At 44.1% G+C, this 27,393-nt stretch overlaps 1 protein-coding gene across 3 annotated transcripts in view; it reads left to right on the top strand.

Moving 5' to 3' along the window:
• Positions 1-27,393, top strand: part of CFI (complement factor I) — a 365,757-nt gene that overhangs the window by 145,214 nt on the left and 193,150 nt on the right. For all 3 annotated transcript variants that reach the window (XM_078676680.1, XM_078676681.1, XM_078676679.1), the window contains 3 exons: positions 709-887; positions 4,024-4,134; positions 15,752-15,862. In XM_078676680.1, the coding sequence (XP_078532806.1) occupies positions 709-887; positions 4,024-4,134; positions 15,752-15,862 (401 nt within the window). The remainder of the gene's footprint in view (positions 1-708; positions 888-4,023; positions 4,135-15,751; positions 15,863-27,393) is intronic.

Raw genomic sequence — 27,393 nt, 5'->3', positions numbered from 1 at the left:
TTACCCTGAGTATGCAAGTGCCCAACATCATCTGCAAGCTCTGCCTGTTTGGCCCCGCCCCATTTTCCTTTGCAGAAGGAAAGGAATGCTAAACGAAACGGTGGATGGATGGATCAATGAAAGAGAGAATGGGTGATGTTTGGGAAAAAAACGTGCTGTGCAAGATGGTGTATTTTCTTTCTAAAAATGGCTACAACAAAATGGTTGCTGTGCTAAGATGACCATTTTCCCAGCTGTCAGGAACAAGCAGAGCAGAATTAAAAAAAACAGTTTTTAACACAGTTTAGGATTTTATTTGCAAGAAGTAGCCTATTTTTTCTAATATTTGTGGTTTCAACCTATTTGCAGTTTATGGTGGAAACAGGTGTGACTTTTCAGCCATACAAGCATAATTAAAAATACTAGCTTATACTGCGGACCTACAGAGAAGCCTATTTAGTATTAACCCCTTCGCTGCGGCGGCAATTCCGCCGCAGCGCTAGGGGAAAGGGGGGGGCGAGCGGCGCTCACATGCTCGTGACGGAACCGCTCCGTAATAGTGAGTCGGGATCTTACATTTTGCAAGGAGTCAATGGATAATCTTGAATGTTGGTATGATGTTTTGAAACAGTATTTGTTACTTTCTTGCTTTTCTTGATCTCTCAATTACCTATTTAAGTTGTCACTGAGTTCAGTACTACTACTGACTGCATACTTTTGCATTGATAGAGGTGCTCTTCCACCAGTGGCAAAAAGCATCTCCTCAGAACCCATGCCTGATCTCGCCTGTCTTCAAGTAAAATGCCGTGGTCATGAGACAAGTCTTGCAGAATGTGTTATTACTGATGGATCGCGGAAAGACATCACAGAGAATCCTGTTGAAGTAGATTGCTACACGGATACCAGAGGTAGGTGCTCTGCTTTTAGATACTCCGCGAGGACGTACCCTCAGAAGGCTATAAAATACCACAAGTTCTCTGTGCTCCATTGAACGATCGTCAAGAATACGGATTATGGACTTTCTGGAAAACCACTTTTCAGAATTTCATATTTATAGTTGGCCTTATTTTGAGCCTTTAACTACAAAATTTCAAATGGTAAAACTCCTTATGCTCGGTGAATTGTAATGGGAAGAATAAATATGTTCCTTTTCAATGCCGGGGTATTTATTTATTTTTTGTATTTTTTTTTATTTATGCGATTTTATATAGCACGAACTTTACCCGAAGGTGTCAGAGCGCTTTACATAAGGACAAGTTGAAAAACATAAGGACTTATGATTACATGCGTTACATGAAGGATACAAACAGAACAAATTGCAAATGTACAAGATGTAAAGTCACACAAGGAGATACAATGGATATACTCTAACAGTCACATAGGAATGGTATATAGTACAAAGGTCTACTGCATATACTAGTGATTATAGTTATCTCTATTTACATAGGGAAGGGATATGACTGGATATACTCTAAGAGTCACATAGGAATGGTAGAGAGTACAAAGGTCAACCGCATATACTCGTGATTAGAGTTATCTCTATATACATAGGGAAGGGATACACATGGATATACTCTAAGAGTCACATAGGAATGGTAGAGAGCACAATGGTCTACTGCATATACTAGTGATTAGAGTTATCTCTATATACATTGGGAAGGGATACACATGGATATACTCTAAGAGTCACAAAGGAATGGTGGAGAGCACAGCGGTCTACTACATATACTAGTGATTAGAGTTATCTCTATATACATAGGGAAGGAATATGACTGGATAAACTCTAAGAGTCACATAGGAATGGTAGATGGTACAAAGGTCTACTGCATATACTAGTGATTAGAGTAATCTCTATATACAGAAAAGCAGAGTTCCATAAGTGGGGTCGGAGGGGGGATGCAGTCACAGCACAAAGGGAGGGTGGGAGGTTGCACACAATAAAACATTACAAAACAGGGGGTAGGGAAATGAGAAAACTCGAGGATGGTGCAGGGTGAGGTAACGAAAAGCAGTGGGATGGTTTCAAGAGAGGCTGAAAGTAAGAGACAAGAACAAATTAAGGGGCAGGGGAAGGAAGAGGGGGGGACAGAGAGAAAGGGAAAGGAAGGCAGAAAAAGGACAGGAAAGCAAGAGCGAGACAAAACGAGCAAGACAGCGAGGGGTGGTTCGGAGGCACAGGAGTGACAACAGAAAGGTCGCTGGAACAGAGGAAGAGGCCAGAGATTGCCAAAATGGCGGATCAGGAGAGGGGCGGTAGAAGAAGAGAGTCATAAAAAGAAAATGGCGGGAGCACCAAGGTCCAAGTCTGACATTCAAGGTGGAGGGTCACCACAGCCAGCAAGTCCTCACTGTTTTTATTGTTCTAGGATTGAATGTGTGGAACCAGCAAGACACTAAAAGATCTACAAGGTAGAATGGGTTGCAGTATGGTTGCTGTTTGGGTGGTGCAGTTGTGACTTTTCTAGATTTCGCTAGTCTTGGTTTTCTCAAAATTATTGCATTTTATCATTGTTACACCAGTGGCAAAACACATGACTGATGCCTGTTTTGTGTGAATAAAAATAATGCCTTGTTTTCATGCCATGCATAATACCATAGATTTGACATTTCTAAACCCTGCAAATAATGGTTTTATCATTCCACTTAGGTGGTTTTGCTAATATTCAGCCTGTGATGTACAGATCACATGACAAATCATCTACAAGCACGTAACTTGCCGGGTCACTGTGCTGTTTTAGCATTAGAATAGAAATAATGACAATTTCAAGCTGCTCATAGTTTGAACTTGTGTATTTATCGAGTAGCCCCTCTACCAGACGTGCTGTACGTAGTTACAATCAAATGGTACACAACACAAGTAGGTAAGTACATCCTTGGATAAGTAGATAATTAAGGGCTTCATTCTGTCTCATACAGGAATCCTGATTCAGGCACCATGAACCAGAATTCAGATTATGAGTTTTGTGGTGATTACCCTACTACTGGGTTGGTACACTGCATGATTTTAATCAGTTTAAACTCTCATTGAATTTCTTAGGGTAAGAACTATCATTATTTTTCAATAGTGTAAAAGATGCAGTGTGTGGTCTGGATGATGAGATATTACACTATAACTGTGCTAACATTAGTGTTACACTTCACATACATTAGCTCGCAGCAACATTCCAGGTATAAACCCTAAACACATAGGGCCTCATTTACAAGAAAGTGCTGCAGCGCGGCACTGCAAGCCCTTTGGCTGCGCCACGCTGCAGCACTTTCAAAGCACAGGGATGCGACATATTTACAATAATATGTTGCATCCCTATGCTTTCGCCTGCACTGACGCACACTTGGCTGCCATGCGCCGACGCGGCACCCTGGCAGCATGGTGCACGGATGCCTGCATCACGGGAATGATTGTTTATGTGCAGAAAGGTGTCCCTTCCTGCACATAAACAATTTGAAATGGCGTTTGTCAGCTTTTATGTGTGCTGCAATAGCACACATAGACGTTAGAAAACATAGTTTTTGTAATGATTGTTTATGTACAGTAAGCTGTCCTTCCTGCACATAAACAATCACAAGAGATGATTTCCTCGTTCTATGTGTATGCTGCAGAATGTAGCACGCATAGAGCGAGGAAAAAAACTAGGATAAATGAATACATTTCTCCTCGTTGCGCCTCCCTACTCCTCCTCTGGGGAGGCGTAGCATTCAGACTTATTTCCAGGTTTATGATTTCTCCTAAATCTGGAAATGTGTCAGGTTCCATTGGTGTTGCGTGGGAACACCCACAGCAACACCCATGGGGTACCCCTTTCACGAAAAGTGCTGCGTGTAAAGGGGCCAGGTGGCTTTTCTTGTGCTTGTCAGTATGTGGCAGGAAAATGCGCCAACTGTGCATCACAAAAAGTGACGCACCAGCGGCCCAAGGGGCTTGTAAATAAGGCTCATACTATTCATCAATAGATCTTTTTTTGATTGTGATTGCTTGTAGATATACCATTTTTATATTTGAAAAGTAGAGCCTTTACCAATAATCTGTGATCTTCCATTTACCAGACTGCAAGAAGAATGAATTCCAGTGCGTAAATAAGAAGTGCATTCCTGTTAGAAGAACCTGTGATGGCATCAATGACTGCGGAGACTTAAGTGACGAACTGTGTTGCAAAGGTAATTCAACATTTTCCTAATGCTAAAAACATCAATTTCTTGTCATGACTTGATCACGTAAAATAAACAGCAAATGGTAGAGGTGGATAAAGATACAGTGACTTTTTAAAGAATGAAATGGATACATGAAAAGAAACGGAACAAATTGTAGACTATGAATATTTTAATACCATATACAGTTTGTGGGGCACACCAAAAAACAAACCCTAATTATTCAGAAAACAAAGAAATTTAAGATATGTAAATATAAGTGGATGAGCATCATATGGCATAGTTCAGTACACGTCTCTATGTTTTCTGAATTACACAATTATAGAGCTAATTCAGCATTTCCCAAAATACACAAATAATTATCACATTGAATAAAATATGTATTTTCTAACCTTAACATGTAGATTCTTTACACTTCACTGAGTAGGTAAAGAATTCCGATTCTCATTCTTAAGAAGCCAGGGTAAAGGTTGAATCCACCTTTTCACCAATATCAATCAACTTAAGAACATTGCTACTTTCTGCTTTTAGGACATTTTCTGGCCCTTTAGGCATATAGGCAGACGTTATCCTATAAATGTTGTTTCAAAATATTAAACTAGAAATCCTAAATATCTATATTGCAAACATAATGTTGAGAATAGCTCTTTTTAAGTCATCACAGAACATGAAAGTCGAACTTGGTCCATATCCCACTACCAGAATTTGACCATAGTGTAATATTTATTCAATACCATTTTCTAGGCTTCAAGGATATTTAATAAATATTACACCATGGTCATATCCTTTAATCAGCTTCAAAGATATAGTCTACTATTATTAGGTTCATTTGCATTTAATTAGGAGGATAAAGTATGTCTGAAATAATAACCTTGTCTCCAATATCTTGGAGTTAGGATTTTTCTCAGTTTAAGAGTAGTAAAGTTAGGACTCCTAATTTTACACATCCTAAACTGAGAAAAATCCTAACTTTAAGACTTTTGGTATTCACACACGGCATTTAGGAGTCCTAAAGTTAGGACTCCTAACTTTACTACTCCTAAACTGAGAAAAATCCAATCTTTAAGACTTTCGGTATTCACAGAAGGCATTTAGGAGTCCTAAAGTTAGGACTCCTAACTTCTGTGAATACCAAAATGAGTAAGTGCCTTCTGTGAATCCCAAAATGGTAGTAAGTTTAGGATTTTGTCTTAAGTTAGTTCTGTGAATCGGGTCCGTTATTTCCACCGATGAGCGAAACACACTCAAAATTGGACCCGGCATTCATTGGTCCACTTGTTACTCCACATTCCAGAGTAACATAACTTGTATTACTCAGACATAGGTGTGTTGCTACCAATCAGAATCAGACATTCAGGCCAGCAGGTATTCTCACACCTACATCCGCGAAATTCGTAATGAGGTTCATAACATTGGTCTACTCCATCAAGACAGCCTTAGCTTTGAGGTGTGCTTCTAGGATTTAATAACCATTTCCTTCTTTCCGACCTTTCATTGCGACCCTTGTAGTCACATAACTTACAGTTAATGTGCTGCTTCATATTTGCATCCAGTTCTTCACGTAATTGCCAGTCCCAATTAATTATGGTATTTGCAGTTCTTCTTGTGATAATGCATTTCCTAACACTTTGTTTCAATGCGAATCTTTACCGTCACTGTAATTATTAATTTGCTCTCATATGATCCAATTTTGCTTTAATGCAATTTCTGATCATATTTCACTAAATTTGGAGCTCTTCAGTGGACTTTATTGATGTCAATTTAATAAAAGGTGCATTTTAACAGCCTATTTTCTTCGTTCCATTTCAGTAACAGATGTTCCTGTAAATTTACCATCCAATTTGAAGACAACTCAAATGAGAGAATGCGTCTAAATGAATTCAATATTAAAACGGAGCAGTAGCCTGTTAACTCATCAGCGGGGACTAGATGTATTGTTCATTATACCAATAGTCTACCCTTTTTTAGCAGAAGGTTGCAGATATCCCAAACTCATGTCTTGTAAAGTACGATGAAATCTACATGATTTCAGTGATGCTCTAAATGTTTAAGTCACGAAGAACCTTAATAATATTTGTATAAAAGGGTAGGCCTATGACAGGACAATATTTATTTTGGTCTTCCAGGTAATCTTGAGGTTTTTTAGAAAAGGGTAAATCTAGCCAACTTTGAGGCAGTCTGGCACCCCTCCATTAGCAAATGGATAATTATTCAGATGAATGCAAAACAGTACCAAGTGCTGAAGTCTGTTACGAGAGAGGCAGGGATCGGTTTGGAGAAGTGGGAACAGGTTTTAAGGTTAAAAATTGTAATGATCGGTTCTGCTGGCGTAATCTTCCTGAGAAAGTTGCAGTTGATTAGGGATACGACATTAAACATCTTTGTCAAGGGGTGGCCGCAGTGAAGATTTCATTTCTTGTGTCCTTTGTGACTGCCTGAAGAAAGAGAAACTTCTCCTAGAAACCATGGTGTCAATCTGCACTAACATTTACCTCAAAGGTGTCATGTGTCTCCTTAAGAGGTTTCCAGTTTGGAAGAAAAGGGCATAAACAGCAGAAAAAAGCTGTTGGCAATATATACAGAAATTGATTGACGATAAAAAAAACTTTACAAGACTGGGGAAGCATGGCACCAAAACTACCCTGAGATCAAGGATAGAAATAAACTAGCATAATCTTCTAGGTCGAAGAATCCAACACGGGAAAAAATAGTTCCAGACAGGAATTAGAGGCAAGAAGTAAAGAACACAACACAAATGGGGAGATTGAAGCATTGTGATGGATCGTTTTCAGATCCAAGCTCCCTTAGTTATGAGAAGAGTAGGAAATTACTTCACAGGAATATAGCCAAACACCATTTTGGACAAGCAAGCCTGGCAACACAAACTGAAAAGATGACCATCTTGAATATAACCCTAAACATTCCCACCGTCACACAAAAATGTTTGTGTCCTTTTATGGCAGATAGAGCGATTAACTGAACTTTTGATCCAACTGGCATCTTTGATCTTCTATACTACCGCACTTCTTCCTCTGAACTCTCCTTCAGGCTCTCTCTGCAAAGCAGCCTACTGCCAGAAGAACCCCTTTAGGGCTACTGCAGCCCTGAGCATACCAAGGACAACCTACAGTTCTGTGCAAGCAGGAGGAGACTCCTTCCTGCATACCAAGCGTGCCTCTGAGCAAACAATGCTGCTCTCTGGTGATTAATGCCTGCAGATTTTATTTTTTAAAACATATCTATAAAAAAGTTGAGCAAACTCTCAGCAATTATTATCGGTTTGGTCATTAACAGAAATAAAGGGGGATGATTATTTTTCGGTTTAACAATCTCAAATAGTTTTTGTGGAGTTTTTGGTTCAAACACATTGCAATTCTGTAAAAAAACACTTGACTTCAATATTTTGTTTTTATATTCCTTTCTGTCTAGGTATAACTTTTCAAACAGATGTTTGGCGTCTCTCATTCGTAATTGCAATATTTATGTTTTAGTACAGATCATGAATTTAGAAAATGAAATATATAAGTGAATTTAAAAAGGATTAGACTTGTCTACTGGCACTGGATTTTCAAATGACTGAGTTCCATCTGTACTAGTAATAATTTAAAAAGTGGGGCCGGTCCCTCGTTTAGGCTCCTTGCAACGTTGAACAGATAGAAAGTCAGGTAGTTGAGAGACAGTCCTGTTACCTTCAATAAGTCCCACACAGTGGGATTGCTGAGAGGACTTCGGAGGCTATGACGCCTTTCTCCACCACTGTGCACATGTGCTTCCTGGTGCACTACTTATTAGAGGATGAAGTCTCTGTCATGGGTCCTCCTCTGTAGAGGAGGATGGATGTCCACAGGAGCAAAGATGAATTTCCCACACACTTCCAAACAGCAACGACCCAAGTGAGAAGGGATAACGCACTCAAAGTCAGTTGCTCCCTAAAAGTGTGGGGGAATTTCCCAGGGAGTATACCACTCTCCCCCAGCAGGGACGATGTAGCTGCAGTCTCGATGGCAGGAGATGGCTGGAATCAAACATACAACAGTACTAAACTCACTAGTAGTATGCAGGACTAGTGCACAAGTGTTCAACATAGAATTCCACTTACCTCACCAGGTGAGCGTCAGGGCATAAGCGAGCAGTCAAAGTCATGAACCAGGAGGTAATGAAGGGAACCTGGATGACTACTCAGCAAGGGATACCTCCAAGCAAGAAGGTAAACAATTCCAGTCCTGCTCCTGAACTGAAAACAGAGCAAGGCTGGGCCACCGGAGCAGCAGATGACAACTCGTATCACTTATGGAGCTAAGGACAAAGTGACACGGCAATAACTCCCACTTCCGACTCGTAAACTAAAGACAGAGCGGAGCGGGTAAACATAGAACACACAACTAGAACAAAGACACACACCACGTCCGACTCTTGAAACTTATGACGGAGCGGAGCGGGTGTACACTCAACGAGACAATCCACTGATTACACACAAGGCGTCCAACTCGTAAACTGAAGACAGAGTGGAGCGCGTAGACAAATACAAACACAACAACGCTAGTGAACAAAGAACACCTCCGTCCACTCAATAACAAAAGCCCAAGTGGAACGGAGCGGAAAGAAGGGCTCGAATACGAACCAAATAACGAAAACGGGGCGTGGGGGACAGAACCAGTAGCAAAGGCGGGAAATAGTGCAAAGCACCGTGGAGAAAGGAGAAACTGGACGGGAGCTCGGAAGACTAAGTATCGAGAACAGAATAGGCTTTGAAAAGACGGGGAAAGGAAAGTGAAGGGATATCGGGAATCAAACGGGGAACCAAGGACTAATACCACGGGCTCAGGAAATCATCGGAACAAACTGGAACACGAAGGCAGACAGGAACCAAGAACGCTACGGGAACCTCACAAAGCAGGACGCTGAGTAAAGGGGGCGTGGTCACTAACCAAGCAGTAAGCCAAGCAATGATTCGCGGGTGAGACTCCCTTTTCACTTAGTTAGGGAGCGTCTCGAAGTTCGCCAACACAATCCAGCATACTATTTAGGGAATGTCACAAAAGACCACATGGAGTTAATAGGGAATGCGGAAAGGAGAACTCCGATTTAGCCCTTGAGAATCTACGTTGAACACTCGTTTACGTGGTCAAATCCGACCATCCCTAACAGTCTCCTTGCCTCCTGAAGGTCCTTCTGTTACCGACAGTAAGTCCCCCACAGCGAGATTGCTGAGAGGTGGTCAGAGACCACGACCCCTTTTTCCATCAATCTGCAAAAGCACTACTAGTTTGGGGAGGAAGTCCCCTTGAATGCTGAGGGTTCTTGGCAGCCAACAAGTCCTCCTGTTACCTCCAGTAATTCCCAAACAGCAAGACTGCTAAGAGGACTTCTGAGGCCATGCCCCCTTACTCCACCACTCTGCAAATGCATCTCCTGGCGAACTGCTGGTTGGGGAATGACGTTCCTTGACACCAGAAGGTCCTTGGGGGCCAAATACCTCTCCTGTTACCTCCAGCAAGTCCCATACTGCGGGATTGCTGAGAAGTCTTCAGGGGCCACGCCCCCTTTCTCCACCACTTTGAAAATACACCTCCTTTTGCACTGCTAGTTGGGGGTTGAAGTCCCCTTGGATGCTAAGGGTCCTTGCGGGCCAGGAACCTCTTCTGTGACCTCCAGTAAGTCCCAGACAGAGGGATTGCTGAGAGCTGTTCGGAGGCCCTGCCCCCTTTCTCCACCACTCTGCAAACGTGACTACTAGTTAAAAAAACATAGAAATTCACTGAAACAAATCAAAGGTTACAGGGATGTTAAAGTTAGGAAATTGTATTTTTAAGAAACTTAGCATTTAATTGAAAAAGCAAGAGGTTACAGGGACATTATAGTTAGGCTCAGGTTTCACACGTACAAAACCAGTAAAATTTAGCAGCTGAGCTAACTATAACTCGCGCCCCCGCAATGCACTGCTTATGAACTCACATATTACATCACTCATGACATGATCAGTGACATAGCTGTTGACATCACTGATAACATCTCAGATGATATCCACAAACAGGTGGAAAGTTAATGATAGTAACTTTACAATCAGCTCTGCACATACAAACATACGTTTGTGAACCGAGCTAAGATGGTTCAATTTAGACAAGCTAAGACATTTAAACACTTCCGTCCGGGATCATCATCATTCTGTGGCTACTCATTTAGTTTTTTTAAATCCTCATCTCCACATTTTCCTCTCCCCTTAAGTCAGAGCACACTGGAACTGTTGGGTAAACATCATAGTGAGATCATAGCAGTAGTGGTGCATAAAAAATCAGTTTACTCCTGGATCGCTGGCATTTGCTGAAGGCGAAATCACCTATCCACTAAGATTTTGCCTCTGTTCAGTTGACCTGTTAAATGCAACAAAAATGCCTTCTCTGGTACAGACATCAGCATCAGCCAAAATTAACAAATAGAAAATGGGCCCTTTTAAATAATTGAGTGGAGGTCAGAGAGTAAATTTTCATAATTGTGCATTGACCACAGCTTTATCTCTTGAAACATACGTGTATCAGTACAAGAGATAGGATTAATGAGTAGAGATTGGGCGAATTTAATAACCTTTGAAGTTCTCTATATTATGATGGGTCATTCTGGAAGGGTGCTTTATATGCATTTACCTGGAGTTCCCTTTTGGATCTGGAGTACAGACATTGAAAAGTGTGTCACTTTTAATACTTCTTTTTTCTTGGTCCATTATTCCATTCCACATGGCAAATTATCTTAATGTGGATTATGGTGCTACTCACAGCTTATGCATTTTGTAGTACCCGTTTCACTAGCAGCTTTTTGTAGTAGGTAAAGAAGGACTACAGTCAGTTGTTAATTTGAATTGGAGGTTGCTGTTGGGGCCCACCGGAAATCATTTTTGTGGACCGGCACTTATTTTTTCCTTTTAGGCTTTCCTTCAGAGCAAGAGTGAGAAAAACACAAAAAATGGAAAGAAAGAGGAAGAGAAAGATGGAAAACAAGTGACAGAAGGAGAAAACAGGGATGAAAAAGAACCTGCAAGATTGAAATTAAAGAGTAGGGAGCAGTGTCTGGAGGGAATGAAAGAGGAACCAAGTTTTCGCAACCTTGGTATTTGCCACCACTGACATTTTTAGCACCAGCCAATGTCTTCTAGGCAAATGACTGGGCCTTGGGACTTAGCCTCATATGAGCTTGGCAGATCAGGATTGGGGCCGCCCAAACCACCAAATCTGTAGTGTAACCGCCTGCCAGATTAGGAGTTTTCCCCTCTCTTGCGGGTGTTTCTTTGGCAATCCCACGGCGGTGCCTATGAAATAGGCACACCATTGGGAACGTTAAAATCAGTACCTGCGCAGCATGTGGTTCATGCACACAGGGGGGGCTCCTCATGGGCCCCCTTGCATGCACCCCATGGTCCTAAGGCAACAGGGGGCCGTGCAGGGCCCTCTTTGCTTCATTTTCACCACAGTTGTCATGGCAGGCTCACCCCCATGAAAACTGTGGCGAAGAGGAAACTTGTAATATGCTTGGTGGGACTGGGGCGGTCACGGCAAGCATATTGCAGCCTCAAGACAGCCGCGCCACAGCCCTGACGGTTGCTGTGGACCCAGGGTGGCCTGACCACCCTGGTCATATTAGGGCAGTCTGAAGACCACCACTGCCATGCCCCCGCTAGTCCATGGACCACCAGACTGGTAATGAGGCTGTTAATGTTTTACAACTTAAGCACTGACTACAGTAGTACTACTTACTACAAAATACCTACGTGTGGAAATTTCCACCTCTCCTATATTTTCTATGGGGCAACCTCTGCACATGTAAGTTTACTACTTAGTAGTTAATGGGGGAGAGAATGGGGAGTAGTAAGAATATCTACTACTAAATGGGAGGGTTTAGGAATCGTTCTGGAGGGGTTTATGAAAGGGTAAGAAGGAGTTTAGGGTGTGGGAGGCTAATACAAACACCCACCTAGAAAAGAGTAAGACTAATGCTATTCATAAACTGAACATCTTTAAAGAAAGATATTTTTATTTAAGTGTGCAACTACAAGTCCATACACGGCCACATTCATCTTGAGATATAACATTAAAATCTGCTTTGCCCTGCATCACATACATCCACTCTTTCCTCTCCTTTCCTTCTCCAGTCCATGCCCAGCCCAAATTGTACCATTTACACCTTCTTCTTATGGGCTTACATTTGGGTTCCTAAATTGCTGCCATGGTCCCCATATCTTTTCCCATTTTTGTGTCCCCTTTCTTTGTAGACTTGTGTCTCTGTAAAAATACACCAGTCCATATCTTCCAACCAGGAGCCCACCTCAGGAGGGGTACTGGCTCCCCAACTCCGCACTATTGTTCTCTTCATGACAGTGAACCCCACCCTCACCAATGTTTTGGAATTCCCTCATCATACTAGATATTGAGAACCAGTGTTTTGACTCCTCCCTCTGTTCGTTTCCACGTGTCTGTCTGTTCGCCCTGAGTCCCAGTATTGTTATAGTTGAGTGCATGACCAAATAGTATGGATGAAATCTCCCACTTCACCACATCCCTTTACACACTTGTCCGTTATGGCACATTCCATCTTGTTTAGTGTGAGCGGTGCACTAGTCGTAGTTGTATCAGGTGAAACGCCGCTCTAATTGCCAGTTTCGTGGGGGCCATCTCTCTCCCAGTTCTCCTTTAATTTTGCCATTATCTAAAGGTAGTTGCAAAGTAGATGTTTATATTTATCTCAAAAAAGTCTAAGGTTCACTCAACACTCTTGTCTTCTAATGGTGAGGCCTTCCGCAACTGTTGTGCATTTAGGTATGTGTGTCAACATGTAGCTGAGCTTCAGATAGCAGAAAACCTCCATGCACCCTAGTTAGTATTTCCTCTTAAGCTTGGCCATCAGGCCATCTTTGCCCCAGATTTCCCTTAGCATGGTTATGCCTATCAAATCCCATTTGGCAAATCGCTTCAGATGACCAACCTCCCTGCGGATGCCGCTACTCCAAAGCGGAGTCTGAATTGTCAGTTTGTTATCCCGTCCCAAATATCTAGTGTTCTTTCGCCAAATTCAAGATGCTGTTAGAGTAGGTCCCGGCAAGTTCATGTAGCATCTTTTCTTATATAGTAAGGCCGTCACAAATTACACTTCTAAAGTTACTATTGTCCCAAAAGTGACAAAACAGTAGTAAATGTACTCAAGGTCAGCCTTGGAATAAGACTAGCACCATAAAAGGCTACTCACAGGTAATGCACCCCAATCCTAGATAAGGTGATGGAGGCAGGGAATTAATATAACCCACATAGGAAATAATATTAGCATAATTCAATTATTTCGACTTTTATACTATGTTTATACATTTGTTTTAGTCTTTAAAAATATGCAAAATTAATAATGGCATATTGTATTCATTTAAAAATGAAAATATCAATTATATTTATTAAACACAACTTTTAACTGCATTTCCTAAATATTAATTAAAAATAAAATTGCTAGGTAGGGTGCTTTATTGTAGTTTCTGTAAAAGGTAATATTTATCAAATAAATTAATATATTAAATTGATTTAATTATTTCGTTTGAAGTTGTAATGAACTCTAACATTTAATTTTATTATCTTCTAGGTAAACATAATTATGTCAATTTATTTTGCATTTATAGTTTACAATAAAATTAATATAATATAATATATTTATATAAAAATATAATAAGTTTGATAATTTTTCCTACTCTTTTCCATAGGGAGATCTCCACCCCAGTGACTGAGGTCTCGATCAAGTTGGTGGCGATCTCCGTCTATGTGTGATAAGTTACAAGTATAACTTTACACTCATATTTGACTCCGCCCCTGGTGTCATTGGGTGGATATGTGTAAATCTACACTTTGAAGTAACTTTACACTTTGAAATGTGAATAGCCAAAAACAGTAAATTACTTCAAAGTGTAAGAAGACATTTACAGGCATAGATTTAAATACATATAATTTTATCTTTGTGATTAGGCTCTAATGTTTGCTCTTTCACAATTGTAAAAGCCTGTATTTGTACTTAGGGGCCGATTATGATGGTGGACGGACCTGAGTCCGTCCGCCACCATAGAGCAGAAGGGAACCTCCGCATTGCCTGCGGAGTTCCCTCCTGGTCAATTAGGATGTGCCCGCCACCCTGGCGGTCACATCCTCTATTTTTACCATTGCGGCGGGTGCGGCTTCAAGCTGCATCTGCCGCAATGGTAAAAATGCATAGATTGCATTTGTATGCAGAAAGCGGCAGGCACCGTGCGGTGCCTGCCGATTTCTGCATACAAATGCAGGGGGGTACCATAGGTACCCCCCATGTGCACCCCCCACCCCCCTTTCACCTAGGGGGCCCGCAACGGGCCCCCGCAGTGAAGTTACACATGCTTTTCAATGGCGGAAAACCCGCCGCGGAAAAGCATCTTTTAAAGCCCTTCCTAATATGGTGGATGGTGTCTGAGAGACACCGCCACCATATTAGAGCTTTTCCGCCGCGGTTGTAAGCCAACCGCGGCGGAAAAGCTGCGGACGGAAAACAGGACCCACCAGCCATCCTAATGTGGCGGTGGGTCTTTGGTGGGTCCGCTGCGGTTTTTCCGCATCCTCTGGGCCGGCGGTGGCTTCCGCCGGCCCGGAGGATGCGGAAAAACCGCAATCATAATAGGCCCCTAAATGTCTACATCTCATGTACTAGCTATCAGACACTCAGTTCAAATCCTTCAATTGTGTCTTTGGAGTAGGATTTGGTCGAGTACAAATGTTAAGAGCTCATGCTTCACAATGGAGTCCGCTCTTTTACTCAAATGTCCTAAACTATATCAGCGCCAGAACCAAAGCTCATTTTTAGGTGTAAAGCCCTAGAGCGCCCTTTCTTCCACCAACAGAACCTTGCATTAGTTTGCCACTAAACCCATGGAAAGGACTTTGCCAGCTGCAGAAACCCATGGAAACCAAAGTGCTAATCTACTTATGCGATGGTCAATAGCACACTAAAGGAGGATTTGTTCTTGAATAGACCTCCTCATATTCACACCAAAATTTAGACACTTATTTGTTTATCAGTGATGAATCCAATGTTATCAAATACCGTCCTAGGTTCGATTGTCTCATGTTCCAGGAAAGTTAGTCTAAAATGTAGACAGATAATTACCTTTGCAGCATGCGCGGAACCCAGTGAGGTTTAACGCCTTGGAAGGCGAGAACAGATACAAATATACTTATTCAATACAGTGATATCTTGAGCATCACACCTTTCGCTGACATGGACATTTGCTTGCTTTATTTAGTGCAAAGACTGAGGAACAAGAACTGTTCTTTTCCTCTACAAAGTGCGTAAGAGTTTTAGTTGTAAGTTATGTTATGTTTTATTGTGCTATGCTATGTTATGTTATGTTATATATAAAGTACTATATTGCCAATAGAATAACCTTGTTTGTGTATGTTTTTGAAACATTAGGCCAAGCTACAAAACAATTGACTAAGCTTCTGATTTCCAAATGTATGGTTCCTGAAATGTGACTATATTTCCAACTATACTATGATGTAATATATATAGTATTAAATTGGTAAAAATTAAATGACCAAAGTGCATTCAATTGAAAATAAATGTTTTATTGTTTTAACAGAATGCAGTGAAAATGCTTTCCACTGTCATTCAGACACGTGTATTCACAAGAGGTATGTCTGTAACGAAGAGTTTGACTGTATTAATGGAGAAGACGAATTTAACTGTACAGGTAAGACCTAATAATATAATTTGTGTTTTTTATTTATTTGAGCATATTATGCCTCAGATGCTTCCTTTCAGTGCCTGATATAATTCCACTGCTCATGCACTTTTGCATGTACTTTCTGTTTATTTTACTTGTCGGCACTCCACAGGAGTGTATGTCTTTTCAGACTGTCTCCTACCCTTCCCACTTCGCATCATTGCCTGCACAGTCCTCTTCCACTTTCCTCCCGCTGTCTGTAGTCTTGCTGTCCCCTCCGGCCCTCCTCCAGGGGACCCTCGTGTTGCTTGCCACTCTGGCCCTCCTCCTGCTGTCCCCTTCAACACTCCTCCTGTAGAACCTCGCTTTGCATGCCCCCTACCGCTGTCGAGTTTGGTCTGTACCAACCCGCAATAACAAACAAGCATTTACAATGCAATGGTTTTGCCTTTGTTAAAGTTAGAGCTATTGGCATTGCTCTTGACATTATTTTTATTTATGTGTTTTTTTAAAACATAAATAAATGGCATTGTCATTTACAATGCAACTAGCTTTATCTCTCGCAAATGACACACACAAACACCCACAGAGAGCCCCCCACACACACACAGAGCCCCCCCACACACACACACAGAGCCCCCCACACACACACCCACACAGAGCCCCCCACACACACAGCCACACAAAGCCCCCCCACACACACACCCACACGGAGCCCTCCACACACACCCACACAGAGCCCCCCCACACACTGCGACCCCCCCCCACACACTGCATGCCCTACACACTGCGACCCCCATTTCAATAGATGTGTGATGCTTACCTAGTACTAAATTGGTCCATGCATGGCTGAAAGGTTGAAATGGTGTAGGAGGCAAGGGGACAAATGTGAGCATGGAGAGAAAGGAGTATAAGTTTGAGATTAGTGACTGGGTGAAAATAAAATCAGGAAGGACACAGGGTGGTCTTTCCAAATTAGATGGTCTATTTCAGGTAGAAAATGTCAGTAGGTTCTTTGTGTTCTTGAGGGGGGGATAGGTCCAACCGGCACCATAATCGGACGTTTATTGTTTATACCCATTCACAACAGGTAACTAGGCAGGATGGTCGTCTCAGAGCCCAATCAGCAGTGAAGCAACAAGGTCCCTAAACCTCCGTAGAAGCATGTGAAACACTGAGGGGCCCTCCTCACCACACACAGGGCTGAATCTGCACTCTGAATCTGCACTCTGAATCTGCACTCTGAATCTGCACTCTGCACTCTGAATCTGCACTCTGCACTCTGAATCTGCACTCTGCACTCTGAATCTGCACTCTGCACTCTGAATCTGCACTCTGAATCTTGAATCTGCACTCTGAATCTTGAATCTGCACTCTGAATCTGCACTCTGCACTCTGAATCTGCACTTTGCACTCTGAATCTGCACTCTACACTCTGAATCTTGAATCTGCACTCTGAATCTGCACTCTGCACTCTGAACTCTGAATCTCCACTCTGCACTCTGAATCTGCACTCTGAATCTCTACTCTGCACTCTGAATCTGCACTCTGAATCTCCACTCTGCACTCTGAATCTGCACTCTGAATCTCCACTCTGCACTCTGAATCTGCACTCTGAATCTCCACTCTGCACTCTGAATCTGCACTCTGAATCTGCACTCTGCACTCTGAATCTGCACTCTGAGTCTCCACTCTGCACTCTGAATCTGCACTCTGAATCTCCACTCTGCACTCTGAATCTGCACTCTGAATCTGCACTCTGAATCTGCACTCTGAATCTTGAATCTGCACTCTGAATCTGCACTCTGAATCTGCACTCTGAATCTGCACTCTGCACTCTGAATCTGCACTCTGAATCTGCACTCTGAATCTGCACTCTGCACTCTGAATCTGCACTCTGAATCTGCACTCTGAATCTGCACTCTGCACTCTGAATCTGCACTCTGAATCTGCACTCTGCACTCTGAATCTGCACTCTGAATCTTGAATCTGCACTCTGAATCTGCACTCTGAATCTGCACTCTGAATCTGCACTCTGCACTCTGAATCTGCACTCTGCACTCTGAATCTGCACTCTGAATCTGCACTCTGAATCTGCACTCTGAATCTGCACTCTGAATCTGCACTCTGCACTCTGAATCTGCACTCTGAATCTGCACTCTGCACTCTGAATCTGCACTCTGAATCTCCACTCTGCACTCTGAATCTCCACTCTGCACTCTGAATCTCCACTCTGAATCTCCACTCTGAATCTCCACTCTGAATCTCCACTCTGAATCTCCACTCTGCACTCTGAATCTGCACTCTGCACTCTGAATCTGCACTCTGCACTCTGAATCTGCACTCTGCACTCTGAATCTGCACTCTGAATCTGCACTCTGAATCTGCACTCTGAATCTGCACTCTGCACTCTGAATCTGCACTCTGCACTCTGAATCTGCACTCTGAATCTGCACTCTGCACTCTGAATCTGCACTCTGAATCTGCACTCTGCACTCTGAATCTGCACTCTGAATCTGCACTCTGCACTCTGAATCTGCACTCTGAATCTCCACTCTGCACTCTGAATCTCCACTCTGCACTCTGAATCTCCACTCTGCACTCTGAATCTCCACTCTGAATCTCCACTCTGAATCTCCACTCTGAATCTCCACTCTGAATCTCCACTCTGAATCTCCACTCTGCACTCTGAATCTGCACTCTGCACTCTGAATCTGCACTCTGCACTCTGAATCTGCACTCTGAATCTGCACTCTGAATCTGCACTCTGCACTCTAAATCTGCACTCTGAATCTGCACTCTGCACTCTGAATCTGCACTCTGCACTCTGAATCTGCACTCTGAATCTGCACTCTGAATCTGCACTCTGCACTCTGAATCTGCACTCTGAATCTCCACTCTGCACTCTGAATCTCCACTCTGCACTCTGAATCTCCACTCTGCACTCTGAATCTCCACTCTGCACTCTGAATCTCCACTCTGAATCTCCACTCTGAATCTCCACTCTGAATCTCCACTCTGAATCTGCACTCTGCACTCTGAATCTGCACTCTGCACTCTGAATCTGCACTCTGAATCTGCACTCTGAATCTGCACTCTGAATCTGCACTCTGCACTCTGAATCTGCACTCTGCACTCTGAATCTGCACTCTGAATCTGCACTCTGAATCTGCACTCTGAATCTGCACTCTGCACTCTGAATCTGCACTCTGCACTCTGAATCTGCACTCTGCACTCTGAATCTGCACTCTGAATCTGCACTCTGCACTCTGAATCTGCACTCTGCACTCTGAATCTGCACTCTGCACTCTGAATCTCCACTCTGCACTCTGAATCTGCACTCTGCATCTGCACTCTGCATCTGCACTCTGCATCTGCACTCTGCATCTGCACTCTGCATCTGCACTCTGCACTCTGAATCTGCACTCTGAATCTGCACTCTGAATCTGGAATCTGAATCTGGAATCTGGAATCTGCACTCTGAATCTGCACTCTGAATCTGCACTCTGAATCTGCACTCTGAATCTGCACTCTGAATCTGCACTCTGAATCTGCACTCTGAATCTGCACTCTGCACTCTGCATCTGCACTCTACACTCTGCATCTGCACTCTACACTCTGATTCTGCACTCTGAATCTGCACTCTGCACTCTGAATCTGCACTCTGCACTCTGAATCTCCACTCTGCACTCTGAATCTGCACTCTGAATCTGCACTCTACACTCTGAATCTCCACTCTGCACTCTGAATCTGCACTCTGAATCTGCACTCTGAATCTGCACTCTGAATCTGCACTCTACACTCTGAATCTGCACTCTACACTCTGAATCTGCACTCTGCACTCTGAATCTCCACTCTGCACTCTGAATCTGCACTCTCCACTCTGAATCTCCACTCTGCACTCTGAATCTGCACTCTGAATCTGCACTCTGAATCTGCACTCTGAATCTGCACTCTGAATCTGCACTCTGAATCTGCACTCTGCACTCTGAATCTGCACTCTGAATCTGCACTCTGCACTCTGAATCTGCACTCTGCACTCTGAATCTGCACTCTGAATCTGCACTCTGAATCTGCACTCTGCACTCTCAATCTGCACTCTCAATCTGCACTCTCAATCTGCACTCTGCACTCTCAATCTGCACTCTGCACTCTCAATCTGCACTCTGAATCTGCACTCTGCACTCTGAATCTGCACTCTGAATCTGCACTCTGCACTCTGAATCTGCACTCTGAATCTGCACTCTGAATCTGCACTCTGAATCTGCACTCTGAATCTGCACTCTGAATCTGCACTCTGAATCTGCACTCTGAATCTGCACTCTGCACTCTGAATCTGCACTCTGAATCTGCACTCTGAATCTGCACTCTGCACTCTCAATCTGCACTCTCAATCTGCACTCTCAATCTGCACTCTGCACTCTCAATCTGCACTCTGCACTCTCAATCTGCACTCTGAATCTGCACTCTGCACTCTGAATCTGCACTCTGAATCTGCACTCTGAATCTGCACTCCGAATCTGCACTCTGAATCTGCACTCTGCACTCTCAATCTGCACTCTCAATCTGCACTCTGAATCTGCACTCTGCACTCTCAATCTGCACTCTCAATCTGCACTCTGCACTCTTAATCTGCACTCTGCACTCTGCACTCTCAATCTGCACTCTGCACTCTCAATCTGCACTCTGCACTCTGAATCTGCACTCTGAATCTGCACTCTCAATCTGCACTCTACACTCTGAATCTGCACTCTACACTCTGAATCTGCACTCTGCACTCTGAATCTGCACTCTGAATCTGCACTCTACACTCTGAATCTCCACTCTGCACTCTGAATCTGCACTCTGAATCTGCACTCTGAATCTGCACTCTGAATCTGCACTCTACACTCTGAATCTGCACTTTGAATCTGCACTCTGAATCTGCACTCTGAATCTGCACTCTGAATCTGCACTCTGAATCTGCACTCTGAATCTGCACTCTCAATCTGCACTCTAAATCTGCACTCTGCACTCTGCACTCTCAATCTGCACTCTCAATCTGCACTCTCAATCTGCACTCTGCACTCTCAATCTGCACTCTGAATCTGCACTCTCAATCTGCACTCTGAATCTGCACTCTGAATCTGCACTCTCCACTCTGAATCTGCACTCTGAATCTGCACTCTGAATCTGCACTCTGAATCTGCACTCTGCACTCTCAATCTGCACTCTCAATCTGCACTCTGCACTCTCAATCTGCACTCTCAATCTGCACTCTGCACTCTCAATCAGCACTCTGCACTCTCAATCTGCACTCTGCACTCTCAATCTGCACTCTCAATCTGCACTCTGCACTCTCAATCTGCACTCTGCACTCTCAATCTGCACTCTCAATCTGCACTCTCAATCTGCACTATCAGTCTGCACTATCAGTCTGCACTATCAGTCTGCACTATCAGTCTGCACTATCAGTCTGCACTATCAGTATGCACTATCAGTCTGCACTATCAGTCTGCACTCTGCACTCGCACTCTGCACTCGCACTCTGCACTCTGCACTCGCACTCTGCACTCGCACTCTGAATCTGCACTCTGACTCTGAATCTGCACTCTGACTCTGAATCTGCACTCTGACTCTGAATCTGCACGCCTTAAAATCCACTCTCGGTTCCTTTGTTTGCCTGATGTTCGTTACGAAATTTTATTAAAAGGTGACCAGGAAGTTTCAAAGTGCGACAGCATAAACATTTTTTTTAACTATCAGCTTACGATTCCTACCTTATTTGGAAGTTTATCTACTTGAAATATTCCCTTTGTTCTGTAGTAAGCGGACCTTTTTATGAATCTGCACTCTGAATCTGCATCTGCACTCTGCATCTGCACTCTGCATCTGCACTCTGAATCTGCACTCTGCACTCTGCATCTGCACTCTGCATCTGCACTCTGCATCAGCACTCTGAATCTGCACTCTGCATCTGCATCTGCACTCTGCATCTGCACTCTGCATCTGCACTCTGCATCTGCACTCTGCATCTGCACTCTGCATCTGCACTCTGCATCTGCACTCTGCATCAGCACTCTGAATCTGCACTCTGCATCTGCATCTGCACTCTGCATCTGCACTCTGCATCTGCACTCTGCACTCTGCACTCTGCACTCTGCACTCTGCACTCTGCACTCTGCATCTGCACTCTGAATCTGCACTCTGAATCTGCACTCTGAATCTCCACTCTGCACTCTGAATCTCCACTCTGCACTCTGAATCTGCACTCTGAATCTCCACTCTGCACTCTGAATCTGCACTCTGAATCTGCACTCTGAATCTCCACTCTGAATCTCCACTCTGCACTCTGAATCTGCACTCTGAATCTGCACTCTGAATCTGCATCTGCACTCTGCATCTGCACTCTGCATCTGCACTCTGCATCTGCACTCTGCATCTGCACTCTGCATCTGCACTCTGCATCTGCACTCTGAATCTGCACTCTGAATCTGCAATCTGAAACTCCACTCTGAATCTCCACTCTGAATCTCCACTCTGAATCTCCACTCTGAATCTGCACTCTGAATCTGCACTCTGAATCTCCACTCTGAATCTCCACTCTGAATCTCCACTCTGAATCTCCACTCTGAATCTCCACTCTGAATCTCCACTCTGAATCTCCACTCTGCACTCTGAATCTGCACTCTGAATCTGCACTCTGAATCTGCACTCTGAATCTGCACTCTGAATCTCCACTCTGCACTCTGCATCTGCACTCTGCATCTGCACTCTGAATCTGCACTCTGAATCTGCACTCTGAATCTGCACTCTGAATCTGCACTCTGAATCTGCACTCTGAATCTGCACTCTGAATCTGCACTCTGCACTCTCAATCTGCACTCTCAATCTGCACTCTGAATCTGCACTCTCAATCTGCACTCTCAATCTGCACTCTGCACTCTCAATCTGCACTCTGCACTCTCAATCTGCACTCTGCACTCTCAATCTGCACTCTGCACTCTCAATCTGCACTCTCAATCTGCACTCTCAATCTGCACTCTCAATCTGCACTATCAGTCTGCACTATCAGTCTGCACTATCAGTATGCACTATCAGTCTGCACTATCAGTATGCACTATCAGTATGCACTATCAGTCTGCACTATCAGTCTGCACTCTGCACTCGCACTCTGCACTCGCACTCTGCACTCTGCACTCGCACTCTGCACTCGCACTCTGAATCTGCACTCTGACTCTGAATCTGCACTCTGACTCTGAATCTGCACGCCTTAAAATCCACTCTCGGTTCCTTTGTTTGCCTGATGTTCGTTACGAAATTTTATTAAAAGGTGACCAGGAAGTTTCAAAGTGCGACAGCATAAACATTTTTTTTAACTATCAGCTTACGATTCCTACCTTATTTGGAAGTTTATCTACTTGAAATATTCCCTTTGTTCTGTAGTAAGCAGACCTTTTTATGAATCTGCACTCTGAATCTGCATCTGCACTCTGCATCTGCACTCTGAATCTGCACTCTGCACTCTGCATCTGCACTCTGCATCTGCACTCTGCATCTGCACTCTGCATCTGCACTCTGAATCTGCATCTGCACTCTGCATCTGCACTCTGCATCTGCACTCTGCATCTGCACTCTGCATCTGCATCTGCACTCTGCACTCTGCACTCTGCACTCTGCACTCTGCACTCTGCACTCTGCACTCTGCATCTGCACTCTGAATCTGCACTCTGAATCTGCACTCTGAATCTGCACTCTGAATCTCCACTCTGCACTCTGAATCTGCACTCTGAATCTCCACTCTGCACTCTGAATCTGCACTCTGAATCTCCACTCTGAATCTCCACTCTGCACTCTGAATCTGCACTCTGAATCTGCACTCTGAATCTGCATCTGCACTCTGCATCTGCACTCTGCATCTGCACTCTGCATCTGCACTCTGCATCTGCACTCTGCATCTGCACTCTGAATCTGCACTCTGAATCTGCACTCTGCATCTGCACTCTGAATCTGCACTCTGAATCTCCACTCTGAATCTCCACTCTGAATCTCCACTCTGAATCTCCACTCTGCACTCTGAATCTGCACTCTGAATCTGCACTCTGAATCTCCACTCTGAATCTCCACTCTGAATCTCCACTCTGAATCTCCACTCTGAATCTCCACTCTGAATCTCCACTCTGAATCTCCACTCTGCACTCTGAATCTCCACTCTGAATCTCCACTCTGAATCTCCACTCTGAATCTGCACTCTGAATCTGCACTCTGAATCTCCACTCTGCACTCTGCATCTGCACTCTGCATCTGCACTCTGAATCTGCACTCTGAATCTGCACTCTGAATCTGCACTCTGAATCTGCACTCTGAATCTGCACTCTGAATCTCCACTCTGAATCTGCACTCTGAATCTGCACTCTGAATCTGCACTCTGAATCTGCACTCTGAATCTGCACTCTGAATCTGCACTCTGAATCTGCATCTGCACTCTGCATCTGCACTCTGCATCTGCACTCTGCACTCTGCATCTGCACTCTGCACTCTGCATCTGCACTCTGAATCTGCACTCTGAATCTCCACTCTGAATCTCCACTCTGAATCTCCACTCTGAATCTCCACTCTGAATCTCCACTCTGAATCTCCACTCTGAATCTCCACTCTGAATCTCCACTCTGAATCTCCACTCTGAATCTCCACTCTGCACTCTGAATCTCCACTCTGAATCTCCACTCTGAATCTCCACTCTGAATCTCCACTCTGAATCTGCACTCTGAATCTGCACTCTGAATCTCCACTCTGCATCTGCACTCTGCATCTGCACTCTGAATCTGCACTCTGAATCTGCACTCTGAATCTGCACTCTGAATCTGCACTCTGAATCTGCACTCTGAATCTGCTCTCTGAATCTGCACTCTGAATCTGCACTCTGAATCTGCATCTGCACTCTGCATCTGCACTCTGCATCTGCACTCTGCACTCTGCATCTGCACTCTGCACTCTGCATCTGCACTCTGCATCTGCACTCTGAATCTGCACTCTGAATCTGCACTCTGAATCTGCACTCTGAATCTCCACTCTGAATCTCCACTCTGAATCTCCACTCTGAATCTCCACTCTGAATCTCCACTCTGAATCTCCACTCTGAATCTGCACTCTGAATCTGCACTCTGAATCTGCACTCTTAATCTGCACTCTGAATCTGCACTCTGAATCTGCACTCTGAATCTGCACTCTGAATCTGCACTCTGAATCTGCACTCTGCATCTGCACTCTGAATCTGCACTCTGCATCTGCACTCTGAATCTGCACTCTGAATCTGCACTCTGAATCTGCACTCTGAATCTGCACTCTGAATCTCCACTCTGAATCTCCACTCTGAATCTGCACTCTGAATCTGCACTCTGAATCTGCACTCTGAATCTGCACTCTGAATCTGCACTCTGAATCTGCACTCTGAATCTCCACTCTGCACTCTGAATCTGCACTCTGAATCTCCACTCTGAATCTCCACTCTGAATCTCCACTCTGAATCTCCACTCTGAATCTCCACTCTGAATCTCCACTCTGAATCTCCACTCTGCACTCTGCATCTGCACTCTCAATCTGCACTCTCAATCTGCACTCTGCACTCTCAATCTGCACTCTGCACTCTCAATCTGCACTCTCAATCTGCACTCTCAATCTGCACTCTCAATCTGCACTATCAGTCTGCACTATCAGTCTGCACTATCAGTCTGCACTATCAGTCTGCACTATCAGTCTGCACTATCAGTCTGCACTATCAGTATGCACTATCAGTCTGCACTATCAGTCTGCACTATCAGTCTGCACTCTGCACTCTGCACTCTGCACTCGCACTCTGCACTCGCACTCTGCACTCGCACTCTGGACTCTGCACTCGCACTCTGCACTCGCACTCTGAATCTGCACTCTGACTCTGAATCTGCACTCTGACTCTGAATCTGCACTCTGACTCTGAATCTGCACGCCTTAAAATCCACTCTCGGTTCCTTTGTTTGCCTGATGTTCGTTACGAAATTTTATTAAAAGGTGAGCAGGAAGTTTCAAAGTGCGACAGCATAAACATTTTTTTTAACTATCAGCTTACGATTCCTACCTTATTTGGAAGTTTATCTACTTGAAATATTCCCTTTGTTCTGTAGTAAGCAGACCTTTTTATGAATCTGCACTCTGAATCTGCATCTGCACTCTGCATCTGCACTCTGCATCTGCACTCTGAATCTGCACTCTGCACTCTGCATCTGCACTCTGCATCTGCACTCTGCATCTGCACTCTGCATCTGCACTCTGCATCTGCACTCTGCATCTGCATCTGCACTCTGCATCTGCATCTGCACTCTGCATCTGCACTCTGCATCTGCACTCTGCATCTGCACTCTGCATCTGCACTCTGCATCTGCACTCTGCACTCTGCATCTGCACTCTGAATCTGCACTCTGAATCTGCACTCTGAATCTCCACTCTGAATCTCCACTCTGCACTCTGAATCTCCACTCTGAATCTCTGAATCTGCACTCTGCATCTGCACTCTGCATCTGCACTCTGAATCTGCACTCTGAATCTGCACTCTGAATCTGCACTCTGAATCTGCACTCTGAATCTGCACTCTGAATCTGCACTCTGAATCTGCACTCTGCACTCTCAATCTGCACTCTCAATCTGCACTCTCAATCTGCACTCTCAATCTGCACTCTGCACTCTGAATCTGCACTCTGCACTCTGAATCTGCACTCTGCATCTGCACTCTGCATCTGCACTCTGCATCTGCACTCTGAATCTGCACTCTGCATCTGCACTCTGCATCTGCACTCTGCATCTGCACTCTGCATCTGCACTCTGCATCTGCACTCTGCATCTGCACTCTGCACTCTGCACTCTGCATCTGCACTCTGAATCTGCACTCTGAATCTGCACTCTGAATCTCCACTCTGAATCTCAACTCTGCACTCTGAATCTCCACTCTGAATCTCCACTCTGCACTCTGCATCTGCACTCTGCATCTGCACTCTGAATCTGCACTCTGAATCTGCACTCTGAATCTGCACTCTGAATCTGCACTCTGAATCTGCACTCTGAATCTGCACTCTGAATCTGCAATCTGCATCTGCACTCTGAATCTGCACTCTGAATCTGCACTCTGCATCTGCACTCTGCATCTGCACTCTGCATCTGCACTCTGCATCTGCACTCTGCATCTGCACTCTGCATCTGCACTCTGCACTCTGCATCTGCACTCTGAATCTGCACTCTGAATCTGCAATCTGCATCTGCACTCTGAATCTGCACTCTGAATCTGCACTCTGAATCTGCACTCTGAATCTGCACTCTGAATCTGCACTCTGAATCTGCATCTGCACTCTGCATCTGCACTCTGCATCTGCACTCTGAATCTGCACTCTGAATCTCCACTCTGAATCTCCACTCTGAATCTCCACTCTGCACTCTGAATCTGCACTCTGAATCTCCACTCTGAATCTCCACTCTGAATCTCCACTCTGCACTCTGAATCTGCACTCTGAATCTCCACTCTGCACTCTGAATCTCCACTCTGAATCTCCACT

Source organism: Lissotriton helveticus, chromosome 2_1 (genome assembly GCF_964261635.1).
Source record: "Lissotriton helveticus chromosome 2_1, aLisHel1.1, whole genome shotgun sequence".
Taxonomy (NCBI): Eukaryota; Metazoa; Chordata; class Amphibia; order Caudata; family Salamandridae; genus Lissotriton; species Lissotriton helveticus.
The sequence above is the reverse complement of the archived record's forward strand: the minus strand, read 5'-3'. Positions and strand labels throughout refer to the sequence as shown.